The 16,521-nt window shown below is 40.1% G+C and overlaps 1 protein-coding gene across 2 annotated transcripts in view; it reads right to left on the reverse strand.

The window, feature by feature from the left end:
- Window positions 1-266: 266 nt before the first annotated feature.
- The window catches only part of zgc:172282 (leucine-rich repeat and fibronectin type III domain-containing protein 1-like protein), a 102,738-nt gene continuing 86,483 nt past the window's right edge, over window positions 267-16,521 (reverse strand). Inside the window, exons 8-9 of one of the 2 annotated variants that reach the window (XM_042486956.1) lie at window positions 9,873-10,522; window positions 267-363 (exon numbers count right to left, since the gene is read on the reverse strand). In XM_042486956.1, the coding sequence (XP_042342890.1) occupies window positions 356-363; window positions 9,873-10,522 (658 nt within the window). In that variant the 3' untranslated portion in view covers window positions 267-355. Of the gene's footprint in view, window positions 364-9,771; window positions 10,523-16,521 lie in introns of those variants that run through there. The other variant, XM_042486957.1, reaches the window with a different exon arrangement.

Here is a 16,521-nt window from a genome sequence, read left to right on the forward strand (position 1 = left end):
TTGTATCCACCGCCACACCGATACAGATGTGGAAAATTCAGCATTCAGTGAATCGTTCCGCTAAAAGTGATTTTTGATGATCACACAGACGGCTTGATCCTGCAGCAACTGGCCAATCAACAGCCTAATCGACACTATGCCACGAGGAGGTCGTCCAATCCAGACATGAGAACCAAGATTGAAAGTAAACCAGACAGTACAAGTCTATCACCCCGTGATACTCATGGAAATAAAGTAATGGGTACAGTAAACAGGAGATACGGGAGAGGAGCTATAGGGCGTTGTTTTTCTTTAGTTATCACCAGCTGCTCCCTGGTGGTGACGTTTTCCACATCTGCCACTCAGAACAACAGCATCAGGGTTCTAGGAAACAGGAGAGCAAAAAAAAGAGAAAAGGTTTGAAAGGAGAGCATTAAAATACTGTATTAGGCAAGAAGAAAAGGACATTACTGGGAGGACTTTACTGTTCTAAAAGGGGATATTTAGAACAAGGAGGTTAAAGGACAGTTAAAACATCAGGGATGTGTAGTAAGAGAGGTTCTTAGAACAAAATATTTAAAACAGCAGAGGTCTATAAGACACAATTTAGCACCTGTGAGATCTGGAATACACCAGTTAGAAGACTAATTGACACAGACCATAAAGATTACAACTGCCCTCAACATATGTCAGTAAAGCACAATTTAATTTAAAGTAGCTTAAACTTCTGGGGTTCGGTGTCCCGAGACTACACTTCCTACCCACAGGCCCGATTTATTGCATTGCCTGAATGGATTGTTTCATTTGTTTTCATAACTTCTGCCACGAGTTAAAAGTTTAAAAAAGCCAATATTCACAGAGAAAACTTTTGTATTTTTGTGTGAGTATATTACCTCCTGAGGGAAAACAGAAGGAAATGAAATAATATGAAACTGGAGGAAGTAAAGGTTCAAATGTCATGTTTTTTTTTTCCTTGACTTTGCAGTTACATCAAATTTGTCATAGAGCCAGACAAATGAAAAGGACACGGCAAAGAATTTGGTCTTTTTGTTCAGTTTAAATGAAGTGTCTGACATATTATCCATTGACTTTTTACAAAGCAAACTTTTTATTCGTATGTGCCTCAATCAGACTCTTTTTTAACATCTGTTTGTTTTCTTCTGTGTGTGAGAGTGCTGTGTAGTCGGGAGATACAACAAATGCCTGCATAAACGACGTCTGCTGACAAGGGAAAGCAAAGACGTGCGATAGTTTGGTGATCGATGAAGCCATGCTCGCTGTGGCAGTATATTGCCGCAGCTGTTATTTGTAATGTGTATGTTTGTCAAGAGAACATTTTTTAACTGTACTTGTCAGGAGGAATATTTCTTAACTGCATTTATGTACAGCCAGTGCTTATTGTGTCAGTTTAAGAATGAAGCAGAGTCTTCTTAATGCCTCTGTCTGTACTCATCCATCGCAACCACAGCACATCACCACTGTCTTCTCCTCCATCATCCTCCACTTCTCTTCCCTCCTCTCCTCCATCACCCTTTGCACCATGCAGATGGATGAAGGAGATGGGGTGATGCAGAGAGGAAAGAGGAGGGGGAGGCGGTGCGTGGAGACGATAACCCAGTGCGAGTGTTGAGGAGATGGATAGAGAAGACATAAGGAATAAAAAATAACTACACAGACAAAGGTGTTATAAATTGACAGCAGACGGGGGAAGGAGAAGTAATGCAGGATTAAAGAGAAACAATATGTGCAAACAGAGCATTAGAAAAAGAATGTGCCAGCAGAAAAGAGACTGTGGGAGAGCAGGGAAGAGAGAATGAGTATTGAAAATAAATACAATTAGGAGAATCAAGGAAAAAAAGAGAGGATAAAAAAACAAGTGTGATGTATCATTAAGAAGAAAAAAATCAAAACAAGGGAAGAATACTGAGAGGGATTAAAGAAACCTAGGACGAATTAAACAAAGAAGCTGATATCTACCGAGATAATCAATAGAGACAGAAAGAGGGAGACCTGGAAAGAGGAAGAGGCAAAGTTTAAATGGCAATAAAAAAAATTAAAATAAGGATCAGTTCACCCACATGACAAAAATCAGATGGGTTCAACTTGCTCAGATTTTGAGATACTCGTCCCTGAGATTCCTGCCTCAAGCTCAATAAAATAAAGGTGAATGTTATTGTTTGTGTTACTCATAACATAGAGAAGATAACAATTTCAATGACAAAAATCTACATTTTTTTCATAACCAGTGTTGGTACACTGTAAAATCTGACAAGCTGATTTTACTTTACATTTTTTTTAAGAAACAATCTAGGAGAAAATCAATAACTGAAGATAAGGTTATCCAAAAAAATACTCTTATTCTTATTTTCATTATTTGCTGTGTTTTATACAAAGAAGAATTATATGATTTCAACACCACATTTATTTTGTGAGGGTCGGACAAAATTTGACTGGAATTGTCTTTAAGTGTTAAAATCTGTGTTGCAATGCAATTTTTCTATGTTGTGAGCACCTTAGATGGAATTTCCTTTTGCTTCATTGTATTCGGATGGGGGCAGAAATATCAAGCATTGATATCTCAAAATGTCAGCACACGTAACCACAAGAAGAAAGTCACAAAAATGTGATTTTTGTCATTTGTGTGAACTGACGTGACCACGAAACAAGAAAATCCAAAAAGAGAGGTCAGATGGCAACATGTAACACAGGAGTGAGGCAGTAGTAGGCACATGGGGATGGGGGGGGTGAACTGTAGGAAGGCTGAAGGAAAAAATCCAGGGAGTGCTCAAGTTTTAAGTGGCAGTCATTACTCTTTGTTTGTAGTGTTGGCGCGCTCTCTTTGTGAGGCTAAGAGGCCTTCAGATCTTAAAGTCTCTCCATTCGACACTATGAGGCCGCCTGTCGTCTGCTGCTGGAGGCGTCCAAGAGAGTAAGAGAGAGAGAGAGAGTGGAGATGGAGAAGGAAACAGAGCCAGAAACAGCAAAGAAGTGAGAGAGAGAGAGAGAGAGAGCGAGAGAGAGAGATGGAGAGAAACAGTGAGAACCACAGAAAAACACTGACACAGATGCAGCAAAACAGCCCACAGAGGGGAGGGGGAGGGGGGCAAAAATGTCAGGAGAGTCAGAAAGCTGGTGAAGAAGAAAGATGAGAGAAAGTGACAGAGAGAGCTTGAGAAACACAGCAGGAGGGGGGAGAGAGAGAGAGAGAGAGAGAGGGAGAATCTGGGAGATGAATTCAGAGAGACAGACGGCAGTGAAGAATGAGGCCGGGCATACGGGATGACACTGAAAGGAGTGATGATAGATTAAAATACGTGGAGGACAGACAGGCTACAGGGTCATGGATCGGCCATGGGGAGAACACACACTTGCACTTCACACACACACAGTTGCACACACATCCTTGTGCTATGCCTGACTATTTTCTATCTGTCCTAACCTTGTGGGAGCATTTGCACCGGCTCAAGGCAGTTAAACCTTGTACGCAAATGAATGCACAGACCTGCAGGGATTTGGTAGCTGAGCTCAGACACACACAAACACTTGTTTTCGTCACTATGAGGACGTTGTATTGACTTACATCCATTACCCGAAGGCTTGCCCTAAAATGAATATAAATGCAAGTCTTAACACCTTAAAATTAATGGTTTACCTTATGGGGACGTTTTTTTTTCGCCACAATATTGTTAATACATCACACACTCACACACACAGTGTTTGGTTGCCTGTTCTTGAACTTGTAGCACTTTGCTCGGCATAATCATAAAATGTTTGTGTCAAGCATATAATTACTGATAATCTTAATAGAAAATTCCTCACTTTGGGTTCAAGAGCTACTTCTGATGCGGAATCCACGTGCAGCATCCTTTCACAAGCTAGATCTCAATTTCTGAGGTGAAACTCTGAGTGCTTAAAATGCACTTTACTATGTATTTGTTCACTGATTTATCTCTCAAGCTATCTGAACTAGGGTCAGACTTTTTTAAGTCTATGTTAATAAGATAAAAAATACACACATACATACCCACATATGCCTTATCTGTGTTTGTATACACGCCTGATTCCATTCTGGTATGACTGTATTGTGAATGATGAATAGGTTTGGTACCATTCACGTTTAAACGGATACTGGTATTAGATACTGGACTTGTAATTTGATGCTAGTACCTAATATCACATAACTGTAGTACTTTTTTGTACAAGCTGCAGGGATGATGCAGTAGACTACAATGGATTTCTGCCCTTTTTCTAATCACACATAGAGCCAATCTTCTGTCTCTGTCTGCTTGTGTGTGTGTGTGCGTGCATGCATGTGTGTCTGTTTGTCTGGCAGTGATACTATTAATAAAATAGGTAACAACATGTATCAATGAATTTAATGTGAATCGGTATTCTGTAGTACCAAAGTAATTTGGCCGGCGCCCTTAAAAGTACCGATTTTGGAACCTAACCCTAATGTTTGGGGACAAAATCCACAGTTCTTTCCCTGTGCAAAAAAAGGCAATAACAGGTTCAGCAGAGGCAATGATGAGCTGAACCAGATATTATGAGTACGTCCTTAAGCTGTCTCTTTCGAAGGATATTCCTGGTGTCTGCATGCTGAGCCAAGGCAGAGGAATACAGTAGAAACACAAAGTCAGATTTTCATACTTAAATGAAGATAGATTCACAATTCTGGAAGATGCACACTTGATCTGTCTAACTCAGGCTGCTGAAAACTGATATTAACTTCGGTTAAACTTTGGAATGCATTTTTGCTGAGTAAGGAATTACTCAACTTTGTCTCCTACTGCATTTCCTACAATTTGTTTATAAAGGGATGCCTTTAGCACTAATGGGAATACTTACAAAAAAACAACATATTTTTTTGATACAAGTCTATTGTGTTAAAATGCTTTAAAATATATGAACTTATCTGAGGTGAAATGCCAATTTCTTATTATGTAACTCGTGGCAGTAAAAAAAAAAAATCTAAGCACTTTAAAAAGCATTATTTAACAAATGTGAAAACAAATTCAAAATTATGTATCCAGTTCATGCATAGTATGAATGTGAACAAAACAGTCTATGAAAAGCAAACAAACAAAAGGAGAACTATCACCCACAATGTGCCTATTTTTTCATGTTGGGTTACATATTTGACAACCGCAGGCCTTTAATGGGGCCTCTCTGTGTATCTGTCAGTTGCTCTGTTCCTCAGGCGCTCTGACTCACTGCGGCTCTCTCTCTGATCAGATCAATGTTGCCTTTCTCTGCAATGCAGCAACCAGTGAAACACATCACAGACACAGCTACACCCTGAGAAACCCCAACAGCCTCCGTACAGACACATGAGTATTATCCCTCATCGTAGGTTGCCCTCAAAGTGCCAACAATCCTGGAATCAAAGAGCAGGAAACAAAGAACACAAAGACCAGCGGTAACTTTTTCCTCCTGGGTGAAGTGTCAAAATGAAAACTCTAATAATTGCTTTGTTTGTCTGTCTTGTCGCAGTGTGGATTACTCTTTGGAAGCTCCTTTGAGTGACACACTTCAGTCAGTGAAGGTTGAGGTGAGGTTAACGTTGGTAATTGGGCCTTAAGGGGGAATGTTTGAGTTTGTGCATATGGTTGCACCTCAAGGATACAAAAAAGTAAAATTCAAGTTAGAGCCCTAATGAGCACTTCTCACCTCTGTTTTGTAACTCCATTTTGGCCATCAACCTCTCCGAACAACAAACCTCCCCTCATATAACTTTAGAAGTGAGAAAAACAGCAAGAAAACAACTTGTTTTAATATGATGTCTGAAACCAGTCAACCCTTTGAAAGCTGGATCGACATGACTTTTCTTGCGCTGCATCCAGAACCCTTTCACAAGTATGAAGTAAAAGCAAGTCTTAAGTAAAGTAAATATATACAAATATGTGATATATATATATATATATATATATATATATATATATATATATATATATATATATATATCAACCTTTGAATGCTCAGAAACGTGGCAACTTGGCACACAAATTGCATGAAATTATTAGATTTAAATTTCATTTCATTTACATTTTCAATTACATTTACTTCCTCTTTTTTTTTAAAAAAAAAAAAATACTTTTTTACTTTACCTTTTTTGTTTCGGGTGGGGTGTTTTTGTTTGTTTTGTTTTTATTCTCACTTGTTGCATGTTTTATTTTTTTAGATATTTTTTTGTGCTTTTTCTTTCTAAGTTGCTCATTTCCTTCTTTCCATGTTTTTGAAAGAAGTCAATCCAGTATCCAAGGTTTCAAAGGGTTAATATCCAGAATAGCATATTAATTAGTATGGCACTTGACACAATCAAAATCTTTCTCTTTTTTTCTTACAAAAATAATTACAGACTGTAATGTGAGCCTATTTAATTTGTTCTAAACGTCTGACTGTCTACCGATCCATCAGAGTTCACAAAGGTGAAAACTTTCCCTGAACTTGCTGGCTAAGCTGCTGCGCTCTGCACAGATCTCTCGTCTCCTCCCCGCTATCAACGTGAGACTCAATGACACCTCATTTCAACCCATTCAGAGAGGCCAATTGAATGACATATCAGCCGCTGATAAAGTATTTCGACTCAGCTGTTTAAGCCACTCATGTGAAATGGTGTCTCCATTTATTCGTTCTAATGAAACCCCCATTTCCTGAGTGGATTAGTGTTAAAGGGGAAGTGCACTGGAGTGGGCTTAGTACAGGGAAAATCTACCCGAAAAGAAAATTCACATGCTCTTGTGGATTTCCATTATTATAGCACTATTGAGCATTTCAGGCGATCTTTGTGAGCGTGTGCAAGTCACTTTAGAAGTTTAAATCGAGAGAAGCGGGCCTGATTACATAAAATGTAGGTTTTATCTAATAGACTCTGCTGTTAATGACTCAGTTACATAATTTTCCATCAGTGTCTTGCATGTTGAGGAAGAAGTATATCATCATATCATATTTGCAAAGCACAGTGCTTTTACTGCCATGCTTAATGTTGTAGATGCACAATGACAAATCTAAATAAATGATGATATTTTGATTCTATAAAAACTCTCTGTACCTCTCTCTGTCTTACCAACTGTGTACCAGCTTTCTGACGGATATTTTCTGTCAGTAGTCCCGGTATAAAAACTAAAAATACTTAATTCAACTGGGTACAGGAGGGTGATCCCGCAGGCAAGAGAGGCGAGAGATCAAGAGACAGTGATTGAAAGCCTAAAGCTCAACTAGTACTAGTAGTACTGGAGCTGGAAATTAACCAACTTTAGTGTAGCCAATTGGGTTGTAACTGTGCTCAATTTTAGCCTGTCACTCACACTGATTGGAACATCTTCAGAAAAAAGTTTTTGGTATGAGCACAGGCTTGGGATTTCTACTTTTCAGGTGTCAGAGAGGTTTCATCCCAAATATTTGGTATGAAGTTCAAGGTCATCTAGCCTTCTTTTGATGTGGAAGTCTCTTAATAACAAATCATACAAACATTTTATTCATTTTTGTTTGTTTGTTTTCCCTTTTCTTCCTTTTTTTTGCATTTCTAATCACTGTAAAGCCAAGTTAGGCAATGTTGAATGAAGTGGCATATGACAGTGTCTACTATGAAACATTGTGATAGACAAAGTCATCGTTTTGGGGAGGGTTGTTGATCAACCACCTGAGCCCAAGCCTCAAAATGCCAGTTTTATGCATTACAGTAGAACAGTTGTCAGGACTGCGGACAGACACAAGGACTGAGTGCTGTGGGGTGTGAGTGAGTGTGTGTGTTTTGAGAGTGTGAGTGACAGAGAGAGGGGAGGACGAGGTGGATTATTGCACGCAATGTTTTGTGAGTTATTAATAACTTAAGCTACTTGGGACACTGCTTTGTCACTTCTTGTGAATGTAACAGTGAATTTAAAAAGAAGAGGAAGAAAAGGAAAAATGGCAGTCAGATATGAGCAGATATTGATCAGTGACAGTGGCATATCTCCACAATGGCGGTGACAGATTTAGTCACTAATAAAGGTACCACTTTGCTTGCAGCCTACAGTTTATCTGTTAGATATATTAGAATTATCACTTTTTAAGCATGTGATTAATGCCATTAGCATCACTGTAAACATGCGCCCTGTTGCTGGTGAGTATGGGCGGATGACTGGGAGCTTTTGAATCACAATGGTGGGCTTAATAGTTGATGACTGACTGCCATTGGTAATGGACCACAACGTCCATGACCCAAACCGGGTGACGACCTTTGTATATACTTTGTATAAGTGAACTTAATAGCACTTGCTGAGTGCATTTACCATTTACGTGCTACTGGTATGCCCCTTACCCCCAACACTCTGCTTTTACTGGTTGTGCTGATAACTCTCTCCACTATCACAACCCTCTTTTCTTACAGCTTATAAAATAATAATAGTTGCCTTGTGCATTATGTACACTATATCCCCTCAGAGTTCTATGTGTCTGCCGGATTATGCCATGTTACCCCTGGAGGGGTTTGACTATGCTTCTGTTGAATCTAAAGTAAGTTCCTTGGATTTATGCTGAGAACACCCCGGGGGGCAAAATCTGAACTGTGAGTGTATACAGCTATCTAAACAGTCATGCATACATTGTAGTAAAGGTTTAACTTCATAAAGAAAGTCCGATAACAGCTTACAATGATGCTAAAATCTACTTCTGTGACCCTGAATCCTATTTTGTTTTTTTGTTTTCACAAAAACATTAAATCATTTAATCTGATGTGTGATGGTTGTAGCTTTTTTAGTATTGTCCAGAGACTTAACAGTATTTTTTACATCCTGTAACATTTTTTGTTTGACCAAGGCCAACTCTTTTTAAAGAGAGTAAAAAATTACACATTGTAACTTCTTATGACGGCATTATTTATAAAAGTGAAAGCCAGTGCTTTGGATTTCTTCCAATCTGGTATTGAACTTTAGCCAACCTTCAATGGCTTTTCTCTTGTGCTGAAGTAACTTTACTTTTTCACTCTTTAGTGCCAGGGTTGTGTCGTTCCTAATGGCAAACAAGCCTTATCGGGGTGCTTGAAGTCTAATAGTTTGTAGCACCCTAATGGAGGACACACAAGGAACGCCAACCGGAATAATGTTAGCTGAGGTACGATGGGTGATCCCATCTGCATTACCAAATCCCTCTTTCCTCTAACTCCATCTCACAAAGAGTTCTTTAGCCATGGACACAGTGTCACTATGCACGAGGAAAAAGGCCCAAAAATTGTCATTGCTTGCAGCAAAGTCGTAGTATCTTGTACAACGCAAAATGAACACAATTTCCTCATCTTCCTACCTACAGTGTGTCTGCCATTATTCAGAAATGACGCTTGAAAATTGGCAAGAGCAGAAAACAAAAATGAATGAGCTTCAAAGTGATATCATATGTTATTTTAACTACACTTTATGGAGGTAAATTCAAGATTTTTTGTTTCATGTGAAAAGAATAAAACTTTGTTATACAGAGCAAGAGACGCTGTGACCTGATGTGTCAACAACTGTAGCGAGTTAACTAAGACTTCAGATGCGATCTCAGCTCCACAGACAGAACACGGTGTTTCCCTCTTTGTCTCTCTTACTAGTATCTTCCAACTGCACAAGGATGGCATCTCGGTTATTCATTCTTTCGTTCACACTCACTCAGTTTCTCACTGTTCCACTCTCCATTATTATCTTGCTCAATTTCACACCCTCAATTGCACATTGTCTATGTCTCATCCTCCATCTCTTGCTGTTGGACTGTTTTTTGAGTGTGTGTGTGTGTGTGTGCGTGTGTACTCTTTGGTAATTCCCTGCTCTTCCTCCGTCAACTTCTTTTTGTCATTGTTTCCATCTCTCTGAAATGCTTCCTCCTTGCTCTGCTGCTTGCCTTCTCTATGTCTATCTCCCTATCTGTCTCTTCACTACCTGCCAGTTCCTTGGGGGAGGTGGGCTCTTTGGCGACAGATGGTGGTCTGCTTTTCATCTCAATGGCGACCCTGGAAGAGAAGCGGGCCTTGGTGGGTGAGAGCAACTCTTCATTGGCCAAGGAGTCAGTCCTTGCCATTATACTCCGTCCACTGCTCTCCTCCTCAACCAATGCCACAGTGTCTCTCAGAGTGTTGCTAGGCGACATGGCCCTGGACGGCGCCAGCGCTTGGTCGTCCTGACTGTCAGGCATTTTTGAGGCAGAGCGAGGGAGAACTTGGACTTGTCCTCCTCCTCCTTGTCCGTTGCTCTGGGGTCTTGGCGCAGTCGCAGCAATGGCTGCTTTCCCGTGGCCTGCCCCTTGGTGGCTGTAAACCTTGTATCGTATCATTAAGATGATAATGAAAACCAGCACAGAGGCAACAATAATCCCTCCAATGATGATGATCATTGTGCCACCCAGGAAGTGGCTGTGCAATGCTTGGCACTGGCTGAACTCTGTGTCTGTGGTAAAAGAAAGACAGCCCAGAGGACGGGTTGCAGTCAGAGATGTGATGACATCATCAAACACGGCCAGGACACAAAGATCGTAGTTGCGTCCAGCGGCGAGGTCCCGCACCAGGAAGTCATTACTGCTGGATGGAATCATCCTGCCAAAGTAAAGATAAAAGAAACAAAGATAGTAGGTCACGTTATTAACAACTTTAAACTAATTAATACATTTAAATCAAACAAACATTGAATGGGTCCATGAGTTTTGACAAAGTTTCTGTTACCAAGAGTTTTTTTTAATACTATTTGGTATTAATTATAGGAAAAATAACAACATCATTCAATAAATACACTACTAATTAATCAATTCACATTAACTGCTACCTCCATTAAGAGTCTTTTACTGTAGTCAGTGTACAGTAAATCAGGTGATCATGCAAAAATGGCTAATTTGTTGACAGTTGAGCATACCATTCAATTGTTGAGAAAAAGTAAAGTGAAAAAAAAGTAAGTAAAAGTTTGTTGGGTTAAAATTGAACTCTTTTTTCCCACCAAGATGCCAATTGTCCATGAAATTTGCCCCATATACATACATACATATTTTTTTTATTACTTATCGAAAGGAACAAAGGTTTGTAACACAAGTTACCAAAATTAAGATACACAAACGTAAATGCATAAACACCTACGCGAATGAATCTTGGCAGACAAGTTTCACATAGAAACATTAATACCTTGAATAGATGGTTAAATCAAATGCCTGAATGAATAAAAAGTGATGTCAGACTCGAGGCTCATTTATACTCCCTTTATGTACAAAGACATATTTGTTAATTTCAAACAGATGCAGCAGCATTGTAGATGGCAGTGGTCTGTGAATCCATTAAATACAATTCAATATATGGATGCAAAAATTCATTTCTATATATTACCGATTCGTCTGTTCCACCAATGTTTTTATCCTGTTCTAAGACTGTCTCACTTAAACAGCGCTGTACTGCCCCCACGATTTCTAGTAGTACAACTCCTTTTTGTCAGTATCCATAAGGTTTCAGAAAATGTGCTCAAATAGGGACAAAATGAGCGCAGAGTCCAGATAGAAGGTTCTGTCCGTGTCTATATCTAATGTTGAGCACAAACGAACCCTTAGAGAGAAACTTTGGCACCAGGCTAAGCAGCAGCACTGCCCTCGCTGTTTGAGAGTCTCACCTCTGGCTACAGCTAACAGTGATGTCACCAGGGTCCTTGAGTCCATCTGTACTTTTACTACGGCAGGGTCAGAGGTCAAACCCCCGGAAATCAGCGTAGGTACAATTTCGTTAACTTACTTTGTAAAGACGTTCAAATTGTGTGACAGTGAAAGGGAAGCAGTATGGTCATCATGTTGCCGAATTATGTCACACTATCTTGCAACAATGCTCTCTATGACATTGCACTGTTCAGCTGCTCTCATAGGAGCCACACTGACAAACACAACTGGCACCAGAGAGCCAAAATACCTGCCAACGCAAACCTGCTCTGTCCAACTGTGTCCATTCACCACCACACTGTAGCAACAAAACAAGTGCTGCAGAGTCATACAACAAAGAAAAAAAATCCTTTACCAACATGACTTATGATGCTTGTATTGCTTCCCTGTATTCTGTTGTGTGGTATTATATGAAAGCTGCAGCGGTGACACATGCACCATCATCATACATTTCCATGTGGTGTTGCCTGTGGCACAACAGCCACCTCATCGTTCTTATTTCCCCACAGAGTTAGAATTCATAAGCTTGCAATGTGACAAACGGCTCGTACAGATCCATCCCCCACAGCTGCAGAAATCACTATCCTCTGATTAAACGCATTCGTGATTTTTACCATTGTCAACCTCTATCTCAGTCTTTCCCAAGGTAAATACCATAGTTCTAGTTCTAACTTGGCATTCAGCTTTCCTGAGGGAAATCCAGGGGAGAAAAAAATCACCCAGGTAAACAGGAGCAATGCCTTTTCTCTACTTATCTTAGTTTTGCTCACTCCTTGTCCCTCTGCCTTCTCTAAGGGTCTTCAGTGTAACTGGTAGGACTGTCACCAATATTTCATTGCTACATGTTATCGAAATCGTATTTACCTTCTGCTTCATTCACATTTCCCCCTATGTACTGTAAGTCTTTCAGCCTATGCCCATCCCTCCCCCATAAATGTATTTCCATGTCTGCACAGAGACAGACAGGCTTTGCAGTATAGCCGGAGTGAAATAGAACTGATGGGAGGCCAGTGTGTTTGTGTGTGTTTGTGTGTGTTTGTGAAAGCCAGTGGGCAGTAGGGTATTGGCTGGCCTAGTCTCAGTGCCAAGCTCATCGATGGCATTGAACCATCACCAGGAAGTATATCTTGGCAGATAGCTCTGTTTGTATGTGTGTGCGCGCATGCGTGCGTGCGTGCGTGCGTGTGTGTGTGTGTGTGTGTGACCTTGTGTGGCTGTGAAGTCTGGTGCGAAAGGATCCCAGGACTGAGCTCTTAATAGGAATCGAACTAGGAAACTCTAACTGCCCTGATGTCTTGCCAAAGGGTACAGCATGATTTGAGAGTAGAGTACTGGGGTTTCTGTAAGAAATTTAAAAAGGGGTACTGAAAGATAAAATATCCACTATTAGATTTTAAAAAAATACAAACTGGGAGGTCTCCTAACTGTGTTTGAATAAAATAAAGCCATGTCTGTTTGTCTTTCTCCTCATCTTGCGCTGACACAAACTGAATTTTTAGTTTATTAAGGGAGAAACTTTAAGGAAATCACAGGTAGACTAGGCCTGTCCTTCAGTAAAATCCACAAAAGACATGTGAGCCTTTAACCTATCACCAGTCTGACACACTGTTTTCCATTTTAAGAAGTAGCTCACTGCTTAAATGTGCATGGTATTTCTGCTGTTTGTGAAAATATGAGCAATGGATGTCAGGATGCAAAGTGAGGTGTGCAAAAGTCTCCTTCAGAGCAGCTTCGACTGACTCAAAACACCTTATGTAAAAGTCGTGACTGATTCTAATTAAATTGTCATGGAGACAGAGAGGGAGCAGTTTTCAGTGTGACTGTATTGTCTCCGATACTAAGTGTGCATCAGTTTTCACAATACCTTTACAGTTGTTAGTAATTTAAATGAGTTTAAAGTGACAACTATATAAGTACAGTTGAATGTTCAGGATATTACAGTAAAACTTTAGTGTTCAAGGTGCAATGTCATTAAAATTAACTAGCAAGACATGTTGTGATTTCACTGCCATCACTTTGTAACATAAGAACCTGCCAGACAGGGTAGTGTGAGATTTTATTTTGGCAATATATGACAACAGAGAAGAACTAATGAAGGAGTTCCTGTGTGTAATGTACTATATTCATAGCCAGTCCTTGACATTTTCCACTCTGTTGTCATTTGCTGTCAACTGGCTTCGTTTCAGTGAGCTCTTTGTCATATGATTTGATTTGTTTTATTCTATTTCATACTACGCCACACTCAAAAAAAATATGACAGGTTGTTTTGTGGGCACAAAATCATAAACAAAAGGGAACTTAGAATGTGGCTTTATTAGGGGAAACTGCTTCACATTATTCTCCTCTCCTGTGTAACCTATAAATAAATGGAGCACGGACGCATTGCATCATGTAGGTGAAATACAGCGGGGTTTTTTTACCTGCTAGACAGACTCTGCCTTTGAAGAGTATGGTTGTGTGCCAGCTGCACTGAGTTCATATTCAGTTCTGCCAAGTGATAATGCAGTTGTTTATGGAGGGTATAGACTATATTAACTGTTACTCAAGTAATTAACTGATTTATTTTAACTACAGGATGCATTTATTTGATTGATTTATTTTGATGTGAAATGTGAAAACACCGACTAGGTTGCTCCGCTGCATCACATTGCCTCTGGTACAATGTAATAATTCTGTTTTTAAACAGATTATACTAGTTTTTTTTACATAGTTCTATGTAGTTTTGCCAGTTGGAGGGTCATGGAGCGGCAATAAATATAGCCCAGATACATTAAAAAAAGTTAGGCCATGCAAACCTGCATGGTATGGCTTCCATGGTCACTGTAGCAGCTTCAGTTGATTATAATGGAAGGGCTCTGCCATGGACATGCTGCGGCAAACATGTTGCGCTGCATCAGTGCCCCGTGTATTTTGGCAGTAAGGAATCATAACTACATTTGCATTTATGATCAGTCAATCTGCAAATTAATCTGAAATGCAATAACAAACAAAATGAAATACAATCAAAAAACTAGGGTCAGGGTAAAGCCGTTCTGCTTATCTTTCATTTAATATGCCACAGGGCTTCCAAAAAGATGGTACTCTCAGTGAGTATTCATCGTTTGTAATAGGTATGCACCTCACCTCTTCACCTTGCTCACATTGGCTACGAGTCTCTACTCTTGGCATAAATCTGTAAACCCCACACACCACTGGACTCGATCAGATGTCAGGTCATAAATACCAATTATGTTATCACTGAGGCAGCTCAGATCAATCTAATCCAACCAGATTGGGTGAGACTGAATCAGTGAACCCCTTCACATTACCCAGATAATCTTTGCCAATCATCAGCATCGCCTCCTAACACAATCTCTCCTGTGGGTGTCAAGAGGGGCAAATCTGATGGAAATCAGCGTGGAAAATCCCTCGGTGTGTCCCCAGCCTGCAGGTGCTCTGTTCTTAATAGGAATCAAACCAGGAAACTTCCACTGCCCTGAGGCTTTGCTAAAAGGCAGCTGCACATGAACCGAGAAGTGAGAGAGTGGGTGCGATGAGGTGAACGAAATATTTGAGGTAAATTCTGTCTTATACCGCCACCACCTGCCATGTTTAACTTGAAAGAGTAAATGTTCTGAGCAGAACTGAAGGACTTTTTCCTTCTCTAGACTAAAGGCAATATGACACAGTGTTACCCAGGCTCATGTAAGGGTCAGTTGCAAACCTAAAAGTACTGTAGAAGGTCGGGACCTGTCTGTTTCAAGGCAAACGTTCAGCTCTGTCTGCTGGAGATGACTGGTCGGTGCAGTTTGATAAAGCTGGGCTGGCTCTGTCTGCAAGGTAACTAAGTTCGTGTGAGATAGGCTGATCTTTGTTTAAAAACCCAGCAGGTTGGTAGTTTGAGAATGCATTGTATGCAGCCTGAGAGACACAGTGTCCACAGGTCCACTTAGGTAAGTATAATTTTTTGTTTAGGATCCAATACCAAATAGAATTTTAATACTGTTCGTAGTTCTAGCAAAGAGTTAATACTCCCAGCCAGGAAAAACCTTCAAAATAAGGATGGCATACACAGCAATTCACTGTACTACTTGTCTCTAGTACTCCTTGATCAAACTTCATTAAATGCTTCTGTTAGGCATCTAGGTACCCCTAAACTTCTTTCAGGGTTTTCCACATACTCATTTATTTGTGATGGCCTGCCATGATTAAAACATCTGCCGCCACATATTGATTATATATCTTTGCCGTTGGAATATACTGTATATACACTGTTTGGTTAGTCTGAACCACACTGTTGGAGCACAGGGCGTACTGTGGGCACAGACCAAGCAGAGGAACATCAAGCACTGTAAGTGAAACATAACTTAAGCTTTGAATTGCTTTTGCAGCAGCTACTTCTCTAATCCATCTATCTGATTTGATCAACTCTCACTGAATCAACAGATTCATTGTCTGGCCTGTGACTCAAAGTCATCAAAGTGTTGCTGAGGGAAAAGAAAGAAGTCATGACAAGATGCGCCTGTGCTGTGTTCACAGACCCTCAAAAACGTCCAAATTTACGAAGGGAAACAGACCGATAATAAAGGTACACAAACACGAAATATGCCCCTTTTCAGCTGCCATCACACATAGATTGTACTTCTGTGTGAAACACTGTCTTATATGACAAGTTAGCAGCTCTCAAGATGTCCTTTATAAATGGAAACATCTGTGTACATGCATTTTTACAATCTTTCTACAGATTTTTTCTTCCTTATTTTATCCAGAATAACTTCCAAAAGGGTCAGTTAAAGATCAACCTTGGAGAGATGAAGGATTTAGTGTCTTGCTCAAGGACAAATTAAGCGGCTGAGTGTTGACACAGGAGAATGAACATGGGCCTTCTGCTTAAAAGATAGTTTTCTTATTCACCCCCCTACGTAGCTG

Source organism: Plectropomus leopardus, chromosome 5 (assembly GCF_008729295.1).
Source record: "Plectropomus leopardus isolate mb chromosome 5, YSFRI_Pleo_2.0, whole genome shotgun sequence".
In the NCBI taxonomy this organism is placed as follows: Eukaryota; Metazoa; Chordata; class Actinopteri; order Perciformes; family Serranidae; genus Plectropomus; species Plectropomus leopardus.